The sequence below is a fragment of the Montipora foliosa genome, chromosome 7, assembly GCF_036669935.1.
Source record: "Montipora foliosa isolate CH-2021 chromosome 7, ASM3666993v2, whole genome shotgun sequence".
Taxonomy (NCBI): Eukaryota; Metazoa; Cnidaria; class Anthozoa; order Scleractinia; family Acroporidae; genus Montipora; species Montipora foliosa.
Genome location: NC_090875.1, coordinates 23,307,360 through 23,330,740, shown reverse-complemented (window position 1 = coordinate 23,330,740; position 23,381 = coordinate 23,307,360). Strand labels below are relative to the sequence as shown.

The window sequence follows — 23,381 nt, the reverse complement described above, 5'->3', positions numbered from 1 at the left end:
ATGCGTGCTGTGTACTCAACATGTGACTAGTCACAGATGATCTCGTGATTGGGCAGTGACGTTCATTCGATGGTTTTAGGACGTGGTGTCAAAGGGCATGTACTAAAACCAGGAACACCGGAACATCGTAACACTCCGGAACACCGGAACACCCCGGAATACCGTAACGCTCCGGAACACCCTGGAAGTAACCCAAAACCCTCAATTTGGCTAACCCTAGGCCTAGATAGGCCTTAAGTTGGTTTTTAGGCCCGGAACACTCCGGAACACCCTGGAAGTGACCCAAAACCCTCAATTTGGCTAACCCTAGGCCTAAAAACCAACTTACGGCCTAGCTAGGCTTAGGGTTAGCCAAATTGAGGGCTAACACTAACTTCCAGGATGTTCCGGAGTGTTCCGGCCCTAAAAACCAACTTAAGGCCTATCTAGGCCTAGGGTTAGCCAAATTGAGGGTTTTGGGTAACTTCCAGGGTGTTCCGGTGTTCCGGAGTCTTCCGGTGTTCCTGGTTTTAGTACATGCCGTGTCAAAGTGGAAGGAAAGATTTGTTCTTCTCTGCAGTGAAAAAGTGAAGGCAAACATACGTAGTTATAACTAACACCCTCTTATCGTGGAATATGAATACTTGAAAGAAAGGTATATTCCCAGTAAGGAAGAACGCGATCACTTTATTGATTGCTGCTTTGGTCTACGAAAAATTCTCACCTCACTACAAGTGGCCTGGGTCGAGCCTTTCCCACAGCAATCACACTTTTCACAGCCTACGCCGCTGCCAAGATTCCAAAAGCCGTCGGCGCACTTGTCACACTGGATCCCAATCACATTTGGCAGGCATTTACACTGCCCTGTCTCGAAATTACAAGTATCTTGAAGTCCTGGGTCTGTTCCATTAACGTTACAAACGCACTCTGCAGACAAAGAGACAAAGGTTAATAAGAAGCAGGAACGGCATAAATTTGAATTCTTACATCGTTCGCTCATTTGATTCCCCGGGTCTTCAAAACAGCTACTGGTGACAATTGTAGCCTAAAAGATAAGACAACAACACCGATGCTGCGTGACCATTGGTCGCACTCTTTACAAACAGAAAGTGAGGTCTTAAATTCACACGTGTCACGTGATCACGCGAGCGCATATTCTCCACACGGGGAGTGGACTCAATGAGTAGACCATATTCGTATTCTCAGTATTGGACTGGAACTAGCTGGCAATGGAGGCTAATGCGGGGAAATATAATAAAAAAGTATTTGTATTCGAAAATATTCCCCCCATTAGCCTCTACATGTATTGCAAGCTACAATCCTAGACAAAACTGTTGGGAAGGTTGGCACTTTTGAAGTCTTCATTGCTTCTCTCCCCTCCCCCCTCCTTCAATGTTGTGCAAAACTGAATGGTTTCAGTGGAAAATTGTTGACTTACCTTCCAACATTGAAGAGGGGGGAGGGGGGCTATGTAAGAGAAAGTGAAACTATTTCTTTTGAGCTTTAACAGAAGCAGGTTGAAATACAGCTCTGGTGTGGTTCATTTACATAACCTTCCCAACTACTTTTGTCTATTATTGTAGTTCCAGTCCAATACTGAGAATATGAATACAGTCTATTCTTGAACAGTGCTCATTTTTAAGGTTTCCTTTTTATGGACAAGTTTTGCAAGGTGGACTAGGGGTCCACAAGGCAAAGGGATTTTGTGCCCTACGCCTTGCGAACAGTACTGGGTGGATGAAGCTTCAAATGGATTAAGCAAGCCTTTCACCTGTGCAGTTCCTGACCAGAGCGTCACCAAAGTAACCAGACTTGCAGCGTTCACAACTGAAGCCAGCAGTGTTAAACATGCAAGCGAGGCACCTGCCAGTCAACCGGTCACAGTTGCCAATGTTAGATGGGTTGATGTTGTTATTGCAAGAGCAAGGCTGGCAGCGACCGCCTGGGACGAGTGGGTTCCCAAAGTACCCGTCGTCGCATTCTTCGCATTGTCTTCCAGTGTAGCCTTCCTGTGAAGAGGACCGGACCGAGGTCAAAATGTCAGTTTTAGATGGTAGAGCAAGTGCAGCGCAATTTCGAGTCCCGTCCCAGATCCCGAGCCTGGATTTTTTTCAAGATTCTTTGCAACTGCGCAAATTGCTTTATTTACTAACGGCGATGATCAGTTTCACTCAGCACCTCTTTCATTTCTTTTCCGATTGTTTATCTTTTTGTGGGCTTTAACTTTTACTACGCTAGTTCCCTTTGGCAGAAGAGGGTAACACGAGAAGAGCGAAACTCAAAGAAGGACAAACTTACTTCACAGGAGTCACAGATTGACGACGGCGGAGTAGAATCCAAAACACAGGTTTGGCTGAACTGGTTTTCACTGCTACCGCCCGGGCACTGGCACCGAAGGCAATCGTTTGGTGTACCTGTGGGGAGTAAGGAAAGAAATTGTAGCGTTACAAACCTCTGCGTGTAACACGAAAGTGAACGTACGATGAGAACACGGCACCTTATTACTCGGGTTGGAAGACTAAGAATCAAATCTTTTACCGCCTAGAGCACCACTTACAGATTTTACTCTTTTTTTCATTTAATTATTTGTCACATAGAAAAAATTAAATTTACAAATATATACAAACAAAGAAGTGAAGATAAGAAAGAAAATTACTCTGGATAACGCAAGAAGATTTTACTTGTAAATGAGGGGCGAAAGAGTAAAGAAAGACGTCTCTTTCTTCACTTTATCCTTAGAAACTTTCCAAGAATGAAAGAAACGCATTTATTTATGCAAAAAAATGGAGCAAAGGAATTCACTTTCACGGTTTTGACAAAATTGTGGTAAGAGCTAAGGTAAAGACCTTACAAAAACGATAGCACCTCACTGAGTACAGAGTAGTACAGGTTTGTGAGAAGAGCATTGAAAATACAATCAACCCCTCTTTCCGAATGTTTCATTACTATGTAACATTTGTGAGGATCACTTATAAAAGATCTATCGCCTAATACCCCTAACTGATCTTGAAGGAGTCGCACTCTATTTTTTTCATGTAAATGTTTTCTTTGTTTTGGTTATAAAAAAAACACTTCCGATGATCTTCTGAATGTGTTCTTAGCCTCATCAAGAAGTCTAAAAAGAGTCAAATAAGCAGCTTGGTAACTAAGGTGCGACAAGAAGAGCCCGCGATGATCATAGCTTACCACCCGTGGAATCACCATAGTAACCAGTCGCGCAAACTTCACAGTTCTTTCCCGCGGTGCTGTGTTGACAGTCGATACATTCTCCAGTCTCGGGATCACAAGAGGACGCGTGGTTATTACAAACACATGGTTGACAAGTGGGAAATCCCCAGTTCCTTGGAGGGCAAAGGTTACACTGACGACCACCGGCCTTGATCCTGCAGGCACACTGACCACTCCGCTGGTCACAAAGGTTATCTGATGAGCCGATCCTATCGCAGTTACAAGCTAAAGAACAAACAGTTATTGTTTTCATGGTCACTACAAAAAAAGCATTGTGAATAAAGGAATTTTATCGTAAGAACTGCGTATCGAAGCAGTGAGTGAAAACGAGACCTTACAAAAACGATAGCACCTCACTGAGTACAGAGTAGTACAGGTTTGTGAGAAGAGCATTGAAAATACAATCAACCCCTCTTTCCGAATGTTTCATTACTATGTAACATTTGTGAGGATCACGTCTGTGCATCTACCGACTACGACGTAGTTACCAAAGGTGTCTGTTCAATGTACAGTCACATGATTGATTTCTTTGAGAATTCGAGCTTCCAATGCTTAAATTTCCTTTCCCTTTCTTTGTTTTCACTTACCAGTGCAACCTTCTTCTCCAAAATTAAACGATCCTGGTGCACAGCGGTCACACCTCTGACCAATTACGAGCGGTTTGCATTGACATTGTCCACCAATCGCATCACAGATCAGCGTCCCATTCCCAAACCGCTTTGTTCCCGTGGGATCACAGTTGCATGCTGCAAAATAATGTCGTAATTTGTGATTTTGGAATTCCCTTGTTTCTTCATTGCTTATGCTACGGTTAGTTGTTGGTCCAAAAAAAACCTCGCGCCATATTCTAAACCTATCACTTGCAAGAGCAAAACAAACCGCTGCCTTCTCACACGCCTTTTTCCAGCGACTGGCTGAAGTCATTGTCTTTGTGTGCCGTGATTGGCTAAAATGAGAACTTTGGATTTGGTTTCAAAGCAACCAATAATCCATAGTTATTGAACTGAACACAATTAAACTGCAAGTAAAATGTGAAAATAAAGGACTTACGTTTGCCGCCATCGTAGATAACAGATGACATTGCAAAAATTAGCCGTTTACACACAGGTGGCAGATCAGGCCGTGGGAAGCTGGCGTTGAGATGGTAGCTCAGGCATTTGTTGCGATCAAATTCCTTTTTTCGCTGCTCGCCATCAGGACCTTGAAATATGGACACATCCTCTGCATTAGGAACAAGTACTAGCTGCAGGAAACAGAAGGAAAAAATGGTTGTTAAATCAACATATGAATCACTGTATAAAACCAGAAGGTCATGACCTGGTTCAGAGCTGAGGTTTTTTGAGTTTAAAAATATCCTTATTTGGATGTAACGTAGCTCGCGCATTTTCCCGCGCGTACAGCTTCGATCTTATTTTTGTCCATATTTGGGCATAAAATTGGTGTCCCAAAATCCCCAGCTTTGTTCCAAGGAAAAGAGTTGCAAGTTACACGCTCACGTGCTTCTGCCGCATGAAACCATTTGTATTGTTCCTGCCATGCAACATGGCTGCCGTGCAAAACCTCTATAGCGCTGATCAACAGCGTTTAATTCAAAGCACACATTCCGATTAGCGCTGATCTACAACTATTTAAGTCTAACACCCATTTTAAACCGGTTAGCTTTCAATTTTGGTGATGGTTATCTATTTAAATATTATGAAAACTGGCACTTACTCATGATCAGGGCTCGAAATTAACGAAAAAATCCAGTCGCATTTTGCGATAAGATACGAAAATTTAGTCGCAATTTCGCAAATTTTAGTCGCAAAATGGCCGCGCTACATTGTGTTGTAAGCGGTTTAGGAAAAATATGAGCCCGCAATACTTGTGTGTAAAGAAACCGCTGAAAATGGCGAATGATCGAAGGAATGCAGCTGTGCACGTAACGTCGCGCTATCTTCAGAGAAAATTCACGGCGAGAAACAAAATAATTTTGCATTTATTAATTTATTTTAGCAAAAGTAGCGGCAAAGTGGCAACCGCTAACCCTTTTGTTTCAAAAGAGCGAAGGTGACTACAAGTCGCAAATTTGCGACTTCTCCAGATATTTTAGTCGCAAAGGGAAAAATTTAGTCGCAAATGCGACTGTATTGGTCGCAATTTCGAGCCCTGAATGATTCGGCTTGCTTCGATGGTCTAGTGGTTGTCAACGATGCAAAAGTTGCTTGTGGTCCCGGTTCAACCTTATCGACCATCTTGTTTTTTAAAGAACTTGGAACTTAAGACTACCTGGTACATCGGTCTAACATTTCCGCTAGAGACGGCTAATTATGAAAATGCGCCAACATTTCACGCTGTTTCCTTGGCTCAGTCGATAAAAAAATACCGGATGGGCATATGCCGGATGAACCCTGAAGCACTGCCTGTGAGAGCTATGACACGGTTTTGACTTCTACATATGTTGATAAAATCCTAATAGTACGAGCGTTCAAACGAGTAAGTTCCGGAGGTGCTGGTTATTGTGTTGAGCTGTTCAAGGTGGTTATAACAATTTAGAATACAGATGCACTCATCAAGTGTTACCATTCAAATGAAAACGGTTTGTTGTGTTGTTTGAGGAGGTTTTTCCTCTTGCATCTGTGGGTGAAATTAAGTTTATAAAAGCAATTGGTTGTGGAGTTAGAAAGCACTTAAAAACTTACAGAATCAGTTAAGATTGTATCGGCTCCATCGCTGTTCGACTCGTGTCGGCTGTACGTCACCTTCACTACGTAAGACACATCTTTTTCCAAACACACACTTGGCAGAAACAGCGCATATCGAGGAGTGGATAAAACCGTTGTAAAGTTGCCATAGTAAGGTTCGTTGGCATAAGTAGCATTCTGGCATTCACCGCTGGTCAACGGAAGCCCGTCTGTACGTTCGATTTTTACGTTTATTTTCCACAACCCGGAATCCTACAAAAAAAAAGTCAGCTTGCGCATGAGTGAATTTGCTTGCTTTTTCCCTTGTGTTCACAGAAAAGGCCTGTTTCACCCAAGAATCGCATGCCTGAGGGAATTCTCGCCATCTGATTGGCTATCATGACGAGGTATTCAGAGTGGAATTGCGGCTTTCAAACGAGGCTGACAAATATTGCACCGTAGTAACGCGTGGCTTTACATAGCAACGGAGGCAAAAATTTGAAAAAACTAAGTTTTCAAACAAATTTTTCCGTTTACAATGCGAAAAAACTGGCGTGAGAGGGGATGACGATTTCCCTCAAGACAGTTCTTTGAAATGGCTTTCTTTAAGCGTGCATTGAATATTGCAACATTTGCCAAAAGGTAAACTAAGTGGCTTCATCTTTAAAGCTATGCGATTCCAAACTGCGCAGGAAAGGAAAATGAAATTCTTCGGCCATGTCAGGAGACATCCCAGTCAGCTTAGGTTGGCTAACACCATCATGCATGGACGAGTCCCTGGAAAAAGAGGGCGTGGTAGGCCACAGAGAAGTTGGGTAAAGGACATCTGTGAGTGGACACGCAGTAAGCCATCGCAAGCAATTACACTTGCTGAGATGAGAGAATTAAGAATGATCCAGAATCAGAGTGCGGCTACGGATCCTCAGAGATCTTTGGCGTAAAAATAGAAGAAGAAGTGTAGCAACGCTACTGGTGGGAAAGTGACAAAAAATGTATGAAATAGAGGCGTTGATTAATTAAGGACGGTGCCTGCTAATTCAAAGATATTTTTGCCCCGGTTTATGATTATGCTGGAAATGTAGATCTTAACAAGTGTTATTAAAATCCAAAAAGTAAATTGGGGGTAACCACGCAATTTTCAAGGAAAATTCATGAATAATATTTGTAAAAAGCTTCAAAGCAATGTATGGCGTTCTTTCTCAAATTGAAGCTTAATTATCTCTCAAAAATGCAAGGTTACCCCTAGTTTTCTCTTTGGATACCAAGAGTACCCACTAAGATCTACTTTCTCCGGATAGTTTTAAACCGCGGAAAAATATCCCTGTGTTGGTAAGCATCACCGGAGTATCTTGAGATGAACAGAACGTATGCGCAATAACAATAGTAGGCACTGTCCTTGGACAGGAGCACATAACCAGGAGCCTTAAACTCCAATAGAGCGATTTTCATTTGAGTGTCGAAAGTAATTAGCGAATTGCTTTGGTTTTGCATTACTTCACTCAGTGATTGGTTTAAAGTTCTCGCGCCATTTTGCCAACCAATCAGAAGTGAAACCAAAACCAATCGTTGGCTTGCGCGTGCACATTTTCCCGCGCTTTGGGTCGGCTACGCGTAATTACTTCGAGTTTTGATTGGTTTACTGGATTGTCTCCGTCCTTTTTGATTGGCCAAAGTAATTACTTTGATTTTGGTTTTACGACACTCGATTGAAACTCGCTCTACTAGGTCTATGTAACAGCATTTTCACAGATCAACCTATTTTTAGACGAGTTCTTAAGATTTGGCTCGCATTTTCCAATCCCATGGGTAATAATTTCTCATGCAAGAATTGTGATTGGCTGGATAGGTGTGGTTTCGCGGGAAAAGCAATCTAAAATTAACTCAGTCTGTAAAAAAGCCGTTCAGCAAATACAACGAAGTTATACGCTACCAGTGGGGACTTAAGATGCAGATTTGAAAAAAGGTTTCTGGTTTGCATTATCGTCGCTTTTTTGGGGAAAAAAGAGAGTACCTTGGGTTCGTAACGGACCAAGAGGTTGTACTCGCCGGTGTATGGCACGTTAGTTACAGCGTATTCCAAAGCAGCGTCATCTTTCACTTCAGTAAAACCATCGCCAGTCCACGTCACTGTTTCTCCAGGTATTGGCTCCCTTGGAATTACCTTTCCGTTCTGCTGTCCCTAAGGAAGGAAAAAATACAATGTAAAGGAGTTAATATAATGAAGTGCTTTTTTCAATGCTGTCTCGGGGTAATTGGAACTCGCGATACTAGAAACTATGACCTTACGATACTAAAAGGTATAACCAAGTACGAAACTAAGACTATGACCTTGCGATACCAGAAGCTGTGACCTCCCCATACTAGAAAGTATGTCATTGCGATACCGGAAATTGGCTTACTATACCAGTTCGGGTTCCTTCACCGCTGAACTATAGGAGGTTTGAGGGTTGGTTCGGTTGACAATCAAAACACTGTCCCTCTTAAGTCTGCGTCATTCCTACGGCCACTAGGTCCAAGGTTTACCAAAGCATAAACCCGACTGTTATGATGTCTAGAAACTAACGTCTTCATGCATGCAGTGGGGATAGTCCTTTCTGAACTTACGCAACGATGACGTCCACAAAACCAGGGGTTAAAAGACGAAAAACGGCTCAATGTAACGATGCTATGGAAGACTATTTAAGTCTCAATATAAAACTAAATCAATGCGTAGTGATTCCATAGCAAAAATATATCGAAGTTGTGCGCACCTCGTCATTGGTCCCTGATTTGCTGCAAACTTGAAAGTTTTACGCACAAGTAAATTTAAAAATACTTTATGTGATTTTATCGACGACAAAGTTCCGCAATTGGCATACATTGCAGGCCCTTCAAACTCACCCCGATAATTTTAGCTTCCTCTGATTCATATTTCAAGTGATCGGGTAAAGGAACGTAGTTCCCAGTCTCCACTTGGTCACAACGCCTTCCTGTGATGCCTGTGCGGCAGCGGCACTGTCCCCTCAATTGTTCACAGTTTCGCTCGTAACTTCCACCGATGTCACATTCGCACGTCTCACATCCACGCAAAGTATCACTCAGACCCCAAAAACCGGGCTAAAAATTGATAGTAAAATGGGGAACTGATCAGTAAGTGACTCGGGCATACCTGAAAAAAGGGAGCTTCAAGAAAGGGCAACCGCGACCAATACGAGAACAAGAGAAAACTAGGAATAAAAGCAATGGCATCGCGCACTCCGCATGAGCGCTTTACATTTTCGTAATTTTTCGTCTGCCGTTTCCATCCCGGCAGGTCTAAAATACAGGTTACAGGTCAGTGTACACGTCACTGTGCTATAGATAAATAAACAACACCATAAGTATCCCTAGCCCTAATCACTCAACAAAAATGTTGTTTCAGGTCTAGGGGAAACTTTTGGCTTAGTTGTTCGTCAGTGGAGCAGGGACATCCAGTCTTGATCTATGAAATTTGACCTGTGTTTTAGACCAGCCTTTTTTATCCCAACAACGATGACAAAATACCAAATTTTAGGTCATGTGGAAGATGTCAGCACCCGACGACAAGTGATCAATTTTGTCTCCACACAACGACACATTGTCCACACCGATTTTATTTCTGAAATGTTGGTACACACTTTCCATGCTGAAAAACGGGGACTGATTAATGAGACCCTCCCAGGGGTTTTGGGGAACACAGGAACATGGCTAATTTAACAACAATGACAAAATATCTCGGGGAACTATGGAACATAAACAATTTTAGGGATCAAAAAGCGGTGAGCAAGTTTGAAAGTAATTTCGGGAACAAAGGAACACAAGCAAATATTTAAAGGGAACAAGGGAACTAGGGGAATAGAAGAATGGAAAATAATTTTAAAAATAACTTGCGGGCTCATACCCGTTGTTGTTACGTGGTTGCCCTAACTTAAGTTCTCAAGTAATTCCAGTACTATAACTCATGACTATTCAGATGCTCTAACACTGAGAGGCGAGAGGCGTGGGAACAGGCAATTAAATAGGCCATTTCCGAGTTCATGTCTGTCTCCTCTTCAAAGCGCGTCTAAGTGCGAAGTTTTTGTGATGGTAATTCGTTCTACTTTATATATAAATGAAAACTAATTTTCATAAGAAAAACTTCGCACTTAGACTCGTTTTGAAGTGGAAGCAGACATGAACTCGTAAATGGCCTATTAGGTTTAGATGTCAAACGTCCTGGAAACTTCAAGTATTTTAATTATAATGCCTTTCTTCATGCCTTTATCCACGACCGCATTGCAAGACGGGTCGGGTGCTTGGCTGGTGTAGTGGTGAAAGCAGTTGCTTCTCACCAATGTGGCCTGGGTTCTATTCCCAGACTCGGCGTCATATGTGGGTTGAATTTGGCGGTTATCTACTCTGCTCCGAGAGGTTTTTTTCCGGGTACTCCAGTTTTCCCCTCTCCTCAAAAACCAACATTTGACTTGATTTGCTATAATTTGTTGATTTCAGTTTACAGTGTCCCTAATTAGTGTTTCAGCATTAGAAGGCTAGACACTTAGATAAAGTTCCTTTCCTTTACGCAGAGGTTTTCAGGAGGGGATACTGTCGGCAAAATGGTGAGCGCACTTGCCTTCCAACAACGTATCCCAGCTTCGTGGGTCGAATGTGTTTGAACTGTACTCTGTTCCAAGAGGTTTTTTTTTCTTCAGCACTCCCGTTTTTCCCTTCTCATCAAAACTGACCAATTTTGATTTTATGAGCTTCATTTTTTAATCAGGATAGCGCTTATGCTAGACAATTTTAGCACGTGGTTATTACTACATCAGTGTTATGATCTCAGTCAAGTGATTTCCCAATGGCTATCTCTCTTGACGGACAACACTCCAGAAAGCGGACACCTGTACTCATAGAGGCTTAGCTAAAAGGCCACCGTTTGTTTACCGCTTACCTGACAGCGATCGCATCTTGCTCCCATCACAAATCGTTTACACGTGCATTTGCCGTCTTTAGCGTCACAAGGAACATTGGTGCCAAGAGAATTGCAGGAACAAGCTGAAAACAGCAAGAGACGGGAGACAATTAACATGTTGAGTCCCGTTCACTGAGATTATCTTTCATTTGAAAAATCATCTCATATACGCAGTTAAATGAAAATATATTTACTTTATAAACTAAAAATCAAAGAAAATTGACTCAACTTCTGAATGCCAATGACATGTGCAAGACAAAAATTAATGGCCTTGCTAAGAGGAAGTTTACTGGAAGTTATCCTAATAATATTTAGGAGAGAAGGTATGGTTGTTTTTATTTTTAAAAAACAAACATTCTCCACGGGGCAATTTTCATGGCAATTTTTTGTCTTTGAAATGCACTGGTTGAAACCTTGGACCTCTAAGTCGCTCCCACTCACAAAATTGATCGGTCCACACTAACCTATCAGTCGTACAATGCGCTTTGCACATAAACGAATTAAATTAATCTTTGGCACTTTCTATGCTTTTCGCTTGAGAGACAAAAAAATGGACTACACTGACGCCCCACTTGTTTCACAGCGGAGTTAACTTGACTTAAAAAAAAGAAAAAAATATACAAACTTTCGATTGCTTTCAAGCGAATTTATCTGCTCTGAGATTGGCGCCACAATTATGATTTGCCCGTTTCCCTGCGTCGCATGCATGTATTCACTTTATGATTGGCTCATTTGAATCTCTACGTTCGTTTTGATTGGTCAAACAGTCACTTGTCATTCCAACTGTGATTGGCTTGCATTCGCTTTCCCGAGCTTAGCGCTGGCTGCACGTACTGTATTTTCCTTTGCGTTATGAATGTCTGCTTCTGCGTCAATTGGTAAAAACAGTGAGTAGATTTTGGTTGCGTGGCTTTCGATTGTAGCCCACAGAAAATCTCTCAAATATAATATTTCTTACCTTCACAACCATCAGGATTTGAAGATTGTAAATTCCAGTATCCTGGCTTGCAGCGGTTGCATCTAATGCCTTCAACGTTTCTCTTGCAGATGCAGCGCCCAGCAACCAAACCTGCCACTGGATCAGTTTTTCCTTCACATTCGCCACCACTCACCCCACCCACAGAATCGCAGTTGCATGCTGGAGAACATTATTGAAAGTAACAAAAACATGATTCCTTTTGCAATAAAATAGACAAATAAATAAAGCTAAAACTCATCTAGGGTGCATGCCGCCCCTAGCTAAGCCACTGGAAGCTGTTGGTACAAATGTACAGTGGGGTGCAGGGATGTCTCAGTGGTGAGAGCACTCCTTCACCTCCCACCAATGTGGCCCGGGTTCGATTCCCAGACTCGGCATCATATGTGGGTTGAGTTTGTTGGTTTTCTACTCTGCACCGAGAGGTTTTTCTCCGGGTGCTCCGGTTTTCTCCTCTCCTCAAAAATTAATATTTGACTTGATTTGCGTTAATTATTGATTTCAGTTTACAGTGTCCCCAGTTAGTGCTCCAGCGCTAGAACGACTAGCATTTTTTTTGGTTATGACTTCAGCGTATGTCTGTAAAGACTGCCGGGGTGGAGGAAGGGAGGCAGACAGCCTCTGGGGACGGGAGTGTTCGGGCAATTTTCCTTGGCGGGAAATCGAGTGGCAGAATGCATTTGGCAACCCGCGTTTTTCTGGCGGGAAATCATATTGACCGTTGCCGGTTTTTAAAGGGGATTTTATGCTCAATCAAAGCCAGTTTGGCTAAAAGATTTGTGTTGCTTCTAAAGGTTCAATCTTACTGGTAACCTTGAGAAAAACAAAAGACGATAGCTATCATGCCAACAGGTAACCGCAGAGTAAATGCAACAGGCTGTGAATAGTAAAGGGAAAGAGAGTATCGCCAAAGGGAGCGAGTTAGGGATAGAGAACGGAGACAAAATTGTAGCGAAGAACGTCGCAAAGCGGAGCGGGAAATAGACAGACCTAGGAGGTAAAAAACAGGCAAAGGCAACGTGAAAAGGAAATTCAGAGGCGGAGGAACGGCAGCAACACAACAACTTGTTTACAGAAGGTAAGTAAGCGTAATTTCACATCAGTTTAAAAAAGTGCGGTGAGCAATTAATTTTAAGCTAACCGCAAGATTCGTATAATTTTTCCATTTTTTTTTCCGTGCAACAATATTTGCAAAATCCTTGTTGGTTCAAATTCCGTGTTGTAGGATTTTGTCAAACTCATGTGCGTGTCCAATGAAGTAGCGTCGCCTGTCAAGCAGTCAAAACAATAACTGGAGTTTTTTGTCTCGCTGTCCTTTGCATTTTCAACTTCACTGCGCCCGTGAACAACGGAAATTATTCTGTTTTAGGTGGATCTTCACTGACAGTTTAGTTTCTGTGTTATGGTTTGTAAATCTCTGCATGCGCAATGTGTCTATTTTGTTTTAAGTGAATGATGAACATATATAGAGGATATTACATGGCAGCGCGGGGATAGAAATTTTATCTACTCAAACTGAAAGTATCTCTCACGAGTGAGCGATACTTTCAGCACGAGAAGATAAAATTCGTATCCCCAAGCGGCCATGTAATGTTGTTTACTTTATAGATACTTTTTAAATTCATTTTCGAAACAGCAAAATAATGCAATTAAAAAAAGTGGTCACCTATCGCAACATGACTGTCACAAAAATGTTAAAACTAAGAAATAAAGTTATAAAGGAGAAATATAGACAATAATACTTATACATGTATTTTCTGTTCCAAAAATTCAAAATTCTAATGGAGAAGAGAAAAATTATATAACCCTGAGCGGGAAGCTCTCTTGTAATTGGCTAATCCTGTTGGTAACCATGGCGACACCAATATCCTCATATGTGAAAGATAAAAATAGTATCTTCACTGTGTGCAATGAAGATATGATTTTTTACTAAAAGGGAAAAAAATCCTGGTATTTCATCAGTATCTACTTAATAAATGCCCTGGCAGAGAGAATGCAGCTTGCTCGTTACCATGCAGGGAAAACACAATTTGTTCTCGTGATTAAGTTAACTTACCCGAAGTATGGTTTTTACTTTGTGGATCGATACGTTATTCGTTACACACGTGAAAGTTTTCCTTGACAAGTTTTGACTTCACAAGTGAGCTTTTAAACAAGTGCACTTGTCAATGAAAAATTTGACACACCGGCAAATAGATGAGTTAATGCTCTCAATTGCATCATGGGTAATCAGGGCAACATGGCGGGAAATTCAAAGGTCTGTACGGCAATTCAAAGCAAAATATACTGTACATATAGTTTAGGTCATAGAAAGTGCTGCGTACGGGGTTTTATTCACGAGTTGTTTGTGTCAAAAACCCGCACGAGCGAGGAACAAACGAGTGAGGGTTTTTTTACACAAACAACCCGTGAATAAAACCCCGTACAAAGCACTTTCTATGACGTGAACTGTTTATTACACATAAGACAAGAATTTTCGTTAAAATAGTTTTCTGAACGCAAATTAGAAACAAAAACTCACTAACATTATAGAACCAAATGCAAATTTAATTTAACTCAATAACAAAGTACGATTTGCACGAGATGCACGAGTGATTGGCATGGAAACGCCTTTACGCTATCGTTGATTGGTTATACTTCCACATGTGAAATAGCTGTACGCCATTCTGATTGGCAGTATAAGCCTTTTCCACATGTGAAAATAAAGCGTATCGATTTGTACAAATGAGCTTTATGGAATAAAATTCTCATGTTATGTGTAATAAATGACTCTACTTTATAGACTTTCGCCTTCATGCATAAACCAAACAAATAAGTTCATGTTCACAACTGAGATGAACTAGACTTGGTATTTGTTCTTTGGAATTCCTAAATATTGCTTTTGTTAGTCTCCATACATTCTCTGTAATTTTGTGCCTTTGGAATTACAGGAAATGTAGGACAGAAACTCTTTTTAATACAATGATTTCTACAACAGCACCTTTGAGCGCATATCTTCTGTTTCGGGAAAAAAAAACTCAAAATAAGTCATGAATACATTTACTTTTCTTCATTTTGCACTTCCTTACAAACCTTTGAATTTCTCTCTATCTTGAACTGATTACCCATGATGCACTCAAGAGCGTGAACTCGTCTATAAAACTTGACAAGTCAAAGCCTGTCAAAGAAAACTTCCTCGTGTGTAACTGGCTTAAGTACGATAAATACCCTAATTGGTTATATAAATGACTGTAAAAAAAAATTTAATAATTGAGGAGCTCCGCTTTTAGGCTCGGCTAAATATATATATAATTATTATTTAACTAATACTTACGAATACAAGCTTCAACATCTCTGAAATCTCGTGCAGGATCTTGGTAGTGGAGTGGTTTGCACTTTTCGCACTTTCGGCCAACAGTGTTGTGTAAGCAGTTTACACAGACACCACCGCTAACATTTCCAGATGCTGCATACACAGCAGGATCAAAACGACACTCATCTGCATGTCCATTACAATCACATTCTAAAGAGAAATATTATTCACAATATTTTATGGCTTCTCTATGAAGGCATCAAGAAAAAGGTCTTTTTCTTTAGTCTTTTGTGGGCAATTCTCATGTTTCTTATATGGTTTGTGATAAACGTATTTGGATAATACAGTAAGATAGACTGTGATTTTGTTTGCCTGTTGCAAAGCAACTAGTTTATCATCATGCATTACACTTCCAGCTTTGTACATGTACCTTTAAGTAGACAAGATGTACCTGTGCATTCAAATGAATCCTGTGGACTTGCTGGTCTCCAAGGGGTGTCATTAAAACCTTTCTTACAACGCTCACAATTTTTTCCTTCTGTGTTGTGGGTACAATCACACTGGCCATACACCTGAAGAAATTTAAGGTAACATTGACAGGTTGACATGTTAGATGACACTGTCATGCAAGATTAAGGGAAGCCAATGTATGATACTAAGGATATTCAATAAGCTGATTTAAACAGGAGAGCATTACAGAAAACTACGTATACTGAAACGTCAAAGGCTGATCGTGCACACAGGTTTGAGATCTTCATGAATTAAGAATAATTTATTAATAATTATTTAAACAAAGGCAATTTGATGAAAACAGGCCAAAATAGTTGTTCAGTGCTCGAAATTAGAGGTCATCCGGTCGTCCTAAACGACCAGAAAGTTTACTGGGCGAATAGTTTTTGGTAAAATGTAAAGGTTGGTTGCCCGAAGAAAAAAAGAACAGACACTCCAGCCAAAAATAAAAAATGTATTACGTAAGCAGCAAGTGACTCACTCAACGGTTTTCTGTTGTCAATGTCTGATAGTAGTGTGAAGTTAACAATAATTAATTTGCCGCAGTTGAGCATTAATTTCCCGTGTTTTGAATATCTGTGGCTTTTACAAAAAAATTGTCAGATAGGAAAATAATTAATTCACATGTAGCTGGCGATGGAGATTGAAACTTAAACCCACACTTCCACAAAAAAAAAGGCACACACTTAGAACTATGGTATACACAAGCTCCAACGCCATGTGATTGCATCTCAACATTACATTTAATCGTAGGGGGTTTCCCAATGGGCAACCAAGCATTTACATGTATCAGGGCAACCAATTTAAAGGGTTTAGTTTAGTTTTCTTGTGTTGTTGATTTTTCTTTAATTTTGAGCACTGGTTGTTTGCTTTTGCTTTTGTTTCATGCAATCTGTGTATAAGAATAATAATAGTAATGCGCCGCTCTGTTTACAGCTTGAAAGTTGTCCACCAATTTTTTATTGATCAAACCATTGCAATCACTTGAAAAAAAAAGTTTGGACAGCTGTTGAGAGATTGTTGTTCTTGGACAGTTGTTTGGACAGTTGTTGAAGAGTCTCACAAGCAGAGGTATCTTGAACAAGGCTGAATGTTATTGCAGTTCACAACTACATATAGTTACTGAGTCTTGGCACTTGTTTTGAAATTGTTAGCTTTAAGTTATTACAGCAAATATTGATGCAGTAATTGTCAGGTGATAGGTGATAGTTGTTGACCAATGAGACAATAGTTTTGCCACGTGCTTGCGACCCTTAGTAACCCTTTGATTCACGTTTGCCTGGAGTGAATTTCATGGATTACAAAATAATATTGTTTCTTTTTGTTAACCTGGGCCCAGTTGTTCAAAAGCCAATTAACTTAATCCAGGATTAGCGTAAACTTTTCTTTTATGTTTCAACTTTTTGTTTTGGGAGTAGAGAAATTAACTCCTTTGTTAATTTTTAATCTGACATTAGTGATAATCCGCTTTGAAAAACTGGGCCCTGGACCAGCTACGTTACACAGCAATGTTACAGTACTTTGGCTCAAACACCAATCTGGAACCATCATGTCCAGTTATCTCCCCTTTGGAATTCTGCAAATCCCCCTGCCACAGTATCACATGATTTGTTTCATTTTTAACATTCTCTTACATGCATCTTGTCCTTTCAAGTTTCCTTTGAGTTTGATCGTAGCACGAGTCAAGTTCGAGCCCGAGTCAAGTTCGAGTCACGAGTCAAGTTCGAGTCAAGTTAAATTTTCCTTTTTTTTTTAGTAGTTTTGTTTTTAATTGCTGTGTGAAAATAATGTACCAGAGGTAATTAGGCCTAATTAGGTCTTTTTAGGGCTAATTAGGCCTAATTAGGCCTAAAGAAAAGTACCCTAAACATTCATTAAAGCTAATTTTAGGCTTAATTAGCCCTAAAAAGACCTAATTACCTCTGGTACATTATTTTCACACAGCAATTAAAAACAAAACTACTAAAAAAAAAAGGAAAATTTAACTTGACTCGAACTTGACTCGTGACTTGAACTTGACTCGGGCTCGAACTTGACTCGTGCTACGATCAAACTCGTTTCCTTTCCTTCCAAACTCAAGATTTGCTCCCCTTCAGATTGAGTTCCTGGCCTTTCACTTACAAACTGGTTATAAAATAAGGAATCAATTTCCCAAGAAGACCCTCCCATCTACAGTATAAGCCCTTTTGAACACTCACCATGCCAGGAATGGTCGCTTCTCCAGGCAGCGGCAGACACTGTTCAGCATGCCCATAACACGAGCAGCTGCCACGGATTACCAGATCATACACAGCGTAATAATATTTCAACTTGATGTCTGGTTTGGTTGGGTCAAGCACCAAATCACCAAGAGTGTGTAACTTGGTGAAGTTGATTCGTATGTTGGTCAATTTCAACAAGTTCTGAACTTTTTCACTGTACGGGTTTTTCACTGGAATTTGAGGATTCAAAGCTCTAAATATAACCTGCCAATCAAAAAAGAAACATGTTTGCCACTAGAACTAGAAGGCATTTGGGAGGGAGAAGCACTAATCCTGCATTACATTAAATTGTTGTTGAAGAGTATTTAATCTGACTTGTTTTCCAAAAACTTAATGGGATAATAAATACATCATCATCAACATGCATTGGCATCATGAGCCAAAATGAGTTGTACAACAAAGTTCCACAAAGTAAGGTTCCTTATATGGGACATCAGATCACTTAAGTTACAGTACTCAATCCTCTTATCTTTCAACAACAGCTGAAGTAAAGTGAATTCCTGACTGAGCAAGTGGAGAGGTTTAGGTAATACAAACAGAGTATTTGATTTAATTAAGAACTCTATTTCCAGTTCCAAATTTGGATGGTGTTAAGTCTTCTAACCCTATCCCAATTCTTTATTTTTCCAGAAAATGCAGTAGTTAATCTACCGAAGAGTCATGCGACTGAAACTCAACCTTTAATTCGTAAAATCTCTTGCACCAAATACCAGTATCTGAATCGAGCCTGATGTTCAGGATAATAATGCTGAAATACATGTAATAATTATTACTATTCCAGCATTATTTCTCAAGCTCTTTAAAGATCATATTGAAAACTATGGCAGAGAAGTCGAGTCAGTCTGCTTTTCATCCACAAACAGCACCTAACCTAACATACCAGTGTTTCATCAGTGCATGCTGTGTACTTCCATACCTCTCCATCAGAAGATGGCTCCACCGATGAGAAATCCTCTGTACAAATAATGTCATCAACATCAACCTGAGATCCATCAGGTATGTCAGGAAATGTCTGCTTACAATCAGCAGCAAAATACCGATAAACATTCCAGTGTCTGCCGTAGTCCCAGGATCGTTCAATGATCATACCAGCTGGGCGAAATGTGCGGAATGTCATCACCAAATGGGTGAAGTGAAACTGGGCTTCTAGATTAAGCTATGATTAGAAAGTAATGAACAGTCATCAAGGACATTAGAGACTAAAGGGTTCTGGATAAATATGACTTTTGCGTGGCTTGTTGGTGACTCACTTAGCAAAACTGCCACTAATTGCTCGTAAAGTAACAAAGTGTGCCAAAAAATTAAGCAACTGGCATGAAAAGCTGGGAATCCTTTTAGAACTTGATGAAATTTGATTCTCTCAGTTAGTGTAGAAGGACAGCTGTTTATGACTGCCACTTCAACAACGTGAGTGAAAGTGATCTTCAGAGGGATTGATATATCAGTAGGGGAATTTAAGCACCGTGGGAACCTCTTCATGGATTTCTTTAATTCTTTGTCTACAGGAACAGGTACTGGTAAAAGTTTGTTAATTTCCAAGATTTGAAGTGCCAAACTAATGTGCGATATGGGGAGAAGACATCACTGATTTCAACAAAACTGTGAACTGCACTGGTCCTGTGCTTCTGATAGGGTGCACGACTGCACAATTCAATCAAACCTGCACAATAACACATAATTCCTAAATATCCGCAAAATCCCGCACAATACTGAGTGATGTGCTTAGAGCTTTTATAACTATATGTTTTACTGTTTATGACCAAAATTTTTTGAGCCTTTTCAAGCAATTTTCAGGCCATTTCCTTTCCGAAAACACCTTTGTTTTCGCTTTTGTCAAACAGCTTTGTAGACCATTGATGAAAAAATATACAAGACATTATATGTAGCTCCGGGCGGTCTTGAGCACTAGCTCAGTTCCACTTCATTTGGCATTTCTCCAATATCCAAAACAATAAAAGTTCTTAAATTTTAGGCACGTTGTTTAGGTTCTTAACTACAACCTATACAAGAAAAAATAACAAGCTATATAAATCATGATGTACATGTACATGTATGTCAATTCCTACTGAAGGAATTTCACAACGATACAAATGTAAAAAAGGTATGAAACACTATTTATTGACATGGGAGAGAACCACATTAACAAAATATAAATGCTCACACCATAACAATTGGCATGATACATGTACAGTACTGCTCAAAACTATTAGTGCATTTGCATGCGGTAATACCTTGTCTTTGCCGATATTGTTTACCCTGAAATCACCTACATGTACCTGTAGGCTGGACAAAAACCGTAACCGAGGCAAAGACGAAGGCAACCGAAAGCCGTGGCTGATTTAATTGCAGTAATGTGCCGTAAGGAAACAATGGTTGCAAAGCATTGTGTAATGTTATCACACCAAGCTCCCCAAGGTAAGGAATGAATGTACCAACTGTTTTTCACAGCACCAACACAACACAACGCACTGTCATGAAAGCCCGTTATGTTCGTCTCACATCGCTATGACAGAGAAAACCTTTCATCATGCATAATTCCGGCCCTGGAAACATTGCAAAATCTCACCCACAATTTAAGTTTGTTCCCGCACAATTTGACTCCAAAATCCCACACCCTGTGAGAGGCCCTGCTTGTCTCAATGAGTGCCTCATTCAATATTTTTGCATGAACACAATTACCTGGATAAAAACATCTTCTTTAAGATTTTCTGATTGCCACCATGATCGTTCCTTTTTGCCATTAAATTCAGAAATCATTTTTGGTGCAGTATGGTTGTTCTCTGGTGTACTTGCATCGCACACAAAACACTCATTGGAATCCTGAAGGTGGGATACGATACAGTAGTCTTCAGGTTCAACCAAACCACATGTCGATGACGCAAACAACCTGTCAGCACGGCCAATCACAAGGTTTCCAGTGGCTGGGTAACAGCTACGTTTGTCACATGGGTTTTGACAAAAAGCTTGATAAACTAAAGAAAAGAAAAAAAAAGTTAAAATGATATTTACTTTCTGTTTCATGCAATGAAGTACTTCCTTATATCAAATTTTATAAAATCGTAAATGGTTTGAACCCAGGAGTCATGTCATAATTAAGTAAAGTACGATCATCTGGGTGAGTGTAGTCCTGAGAAGGACTGTTTGAGATGACATTGACTGACCTTTCCACAACCTGAGCGGAAGTGATCTTCAGAGTCAAGTGATTTGTATAACCTTAGTAGATACTATAAGAGCTCCGGTCGTAGATGTCCTTGGTCAACTTATTTGTGATGTTATTGGTCGACTGTCAGTTGAGCCTAGATGTAAATGGCTGGGAAGACTACAACTGGTCAGCCATCTTGATTTTTCTCATGCATACACAGTGCGCGCCAAAACGAAGTGACTTTTCATCGTCAGAGAGATGATAGCAAACTCCCAGCAAAGAAGAAGACGTTTGAGACAAACATCTTTAAGTTTTTTCTCGAAAGGGCATCTTATTTTTGTTGTGCTACAAATCAAAATAATCCTCGCAAGTATGTCAGGTACGATCGATCGCGTCTTTTACAACACTGTGGAAAATTCTTCTCATGAGCACCCCCCATACCCCTTGGAAATTTCTACCCTTTAGCACCCCCCCCCCCCCAGGAATTTCCACTGACAACCAGTGGGAGGGGGGGAAGGATATTTTTTGGAATCACACAATTTAACACATGTTTTCAGAGGTTGCATTGGTTTCCGACCATATGCATGAGGTTTGTTTCCCTAGTGAATCTCTCAGTGCTACCGCCTCATTTTACTGTTGTTTTCATCTAAGCACAGACATGTGATGGGACAAAATACTCTAATTGGCTGCAAAGGTGACAATTTTTGTTCAGTCATCCGAAGTTTGAGAGATCTTCATGCAAGTTTTCCTAGAATGGCGGCAAGACTGGACATCACATGCAAAAGTTAAGATTCCACTATTTGCTTAACGTCTGCCAAACTCAAACTTCAAAGAATATGTTTTCCCGTCACACGTGTCCACGCTTGGATGAAAACGACCGTAAGCACACAAGAAAAACGTTCGACAAATACTCGCTTCCCCTGGTATTTTAATATTACATTCAAAATTGCAACATAAAATTTTCTCGTGTAGCAAAGGCTCTCAGAAATAGGCCTATGACAATTTCAATGCTTTCTGGTAATAAATAAATAAATAAATAAATAAATAAACCATTTCCTCTATAACCTGGGCGTAAACGCTGAAAAGAAAACCGCAGAATTCCTACATACCGCGCCTATTAAACGCGTGCAGTAGAAAACTGACATACTCCGTCTCGAATAATATCATATTCCATGTAAATACAACCAAATTACATATTTAGAATCCCCCTCTTTATTTTTAAAGAACATGGAGAAAAAGTCTAAGGCTTGCAACTCACTGAAATGTTGCCGACTTATCTACTTTTGACAGCGTGAGGTCTTCGGCCAATTGACCTTGAAGAAATCACGTCGAGATTGGAGTTTCGAACACACATGGAAGGGACGGAAGAACAACAAAGCTCTGTTTTGTAAACGATAGGCATCATTCTGGGAAACCACTGAGGTGGGCAACTCTGAAAATCGGTTATACAAAATAGAAAACATAAAATAACCATGTTCTTAGTTGATAAAGAAGTGTGTTCGCTCACCGACATTCAGCAGAAGAAAAGTCGAGATCATCCCTCGCAATTTGTTCATTGTTGTTGACAAGTGTAAACCAAAATAGGTGATTTGAAGTGACCAGCGAGTATTCCAATGTGCCACCCTGAATTTTGGTCAGAACAGCACGTGAATTTCTTTCAAAATTAAGTTCAGCTTCCTATGAAAGAAACACAACAAGAGAGTTCAACAGGCTTTCGCTGTCTATAGTAACAGCACAGACCATCGGTACTTCGACGAGATAGAAACAGCTGGAGAAGGCTGCAGACAGAGAATACTGGAAAAGGAAAATACTCACCTCTATCCACTTTCACGAAGAATTGGTTCCGAATAATACAAAGACAAGCTTCTTGCACATTGAAGGCCAAGAGCTTATGAAATGAACCTCGGGTCGTGTGACTTGAAAACGATTTCCTCCAAGAACGAATTTAGTGGATCCTCGGGCCGTTTAGCCGCTACGAAAAGCTTAGGGGCAAAAGAGAGAGCTCCAATCTTACCATGGCAGAAAGAGGAAATCTCCGGTGAATTTAGCATTCAAAGGAACGACAAGACAGATGTGAGCCACCGGAAAGATAATATGGCTCAATAAATGCTTGGAATGTTTACAACAGCCAATTGGATTTTGATATCGCCATGCGAATTTCCGCGCCAAGACCACCTTTTGGGGGCGCGAACATAAGTATCCTGTTACATTCCGGAACCGTATGTAAACACAGACCATTCATATCTCCTTCAAGCGTCATGCATGATATGAAATCATTGCACCTTTTGTTTTCGCTACGTATTCCAAAAACCCTGAGGACGAGCCATTGCAAAAATGCCCTAATCTTGATAAGTCGGTTCATCATAATGAGATGTAGTCTCA

At 40.5% G+C, this 23,381-nt stretch overlaps 1 protein-coding gene across 1 annotated transcript in view; it reads right to left on the bottom strand.

Annotated features, from left to right (window-relative positions):
• The window catches only part of LOC138011421 (laminin subunit beta-1-like), a 38,738-nt gene extending 15,664 nt beyond the window's left edge, over positions 1 to 23,074 (bottom strand). The window contains exons 1-18 of the mRNA XM_068858402.1: positions 22,815 to 23,074; positions 22,507 to 22,676; positions 20,537 to 20,829; positions 18,774 to 19,013; positions 17,795 to 18,061; positions 15,538 to 15,658; positions 15,108 to 15,296; positions 11,777 to 11,956; positions 10,798 to 10,901; positions 8,751 to 8,966; positions 7,882 to 8,049; positions 5,889 to 6,143; positions 4,258 to 4,450; positions 3,795 to 3,953; positions 3,166 to 3,432; positions 2,278 to 2,393; positions 1,751 to 1,988; positions 704 to 906 (exon numbers count right to left, since the gene is read on the bottom strand). Coding sequence (XP_068714503.1) covers positions 704 to 906; positions 1,751 to 1,988; positions 2,278 to 2,393; positions 3,166 to 3,432; positions 3,795 to 3,953; positions 4,258 to 4,450; positions 5,889 to 6,143; positions 7,882 to 8,049; positions 8,751 to 8,966; positions 10,798 to 10,901; positions 11,777 to 11,956; positions 15,108 to 15,296; positions 15,538 to 15,658; positions 17,795 to 18,061; positions 18,774 to 19,013; positions 20,537 to 20,829; positions 22,507 to 22,555 — 3,258 coding nt within the window. The 5' untranslated portion in view covers positions 22,556 to 22,676; positions 22,815 to 23,074. The remainder of the gene's footprint in view (positions 1 to 703; positions 907 to 1,750; positions 1,989 to 2,277; positions 2,394 to 3,165; positions 3,433 to 3,794; positions 3,954 to 4,257; positions 4,451 to 5,888; positions 6,144 to 7,881; positions 8,050 to 8,750; positions 8,967 to 10,797; positions 10,902 to 11,776; positions 11,957 to 15,107; positions 15,297 to 15,537; positions 15,659 to 17,794; positions 18,062 to 18,773; positions 19,014 to 20,536; positions 20,830 to 22,506; positions 22,677 to 22,814) is intronic.
• Between the last annotated feature and the right edge of the window lie 307 nt (positions 23,075 to 23,381).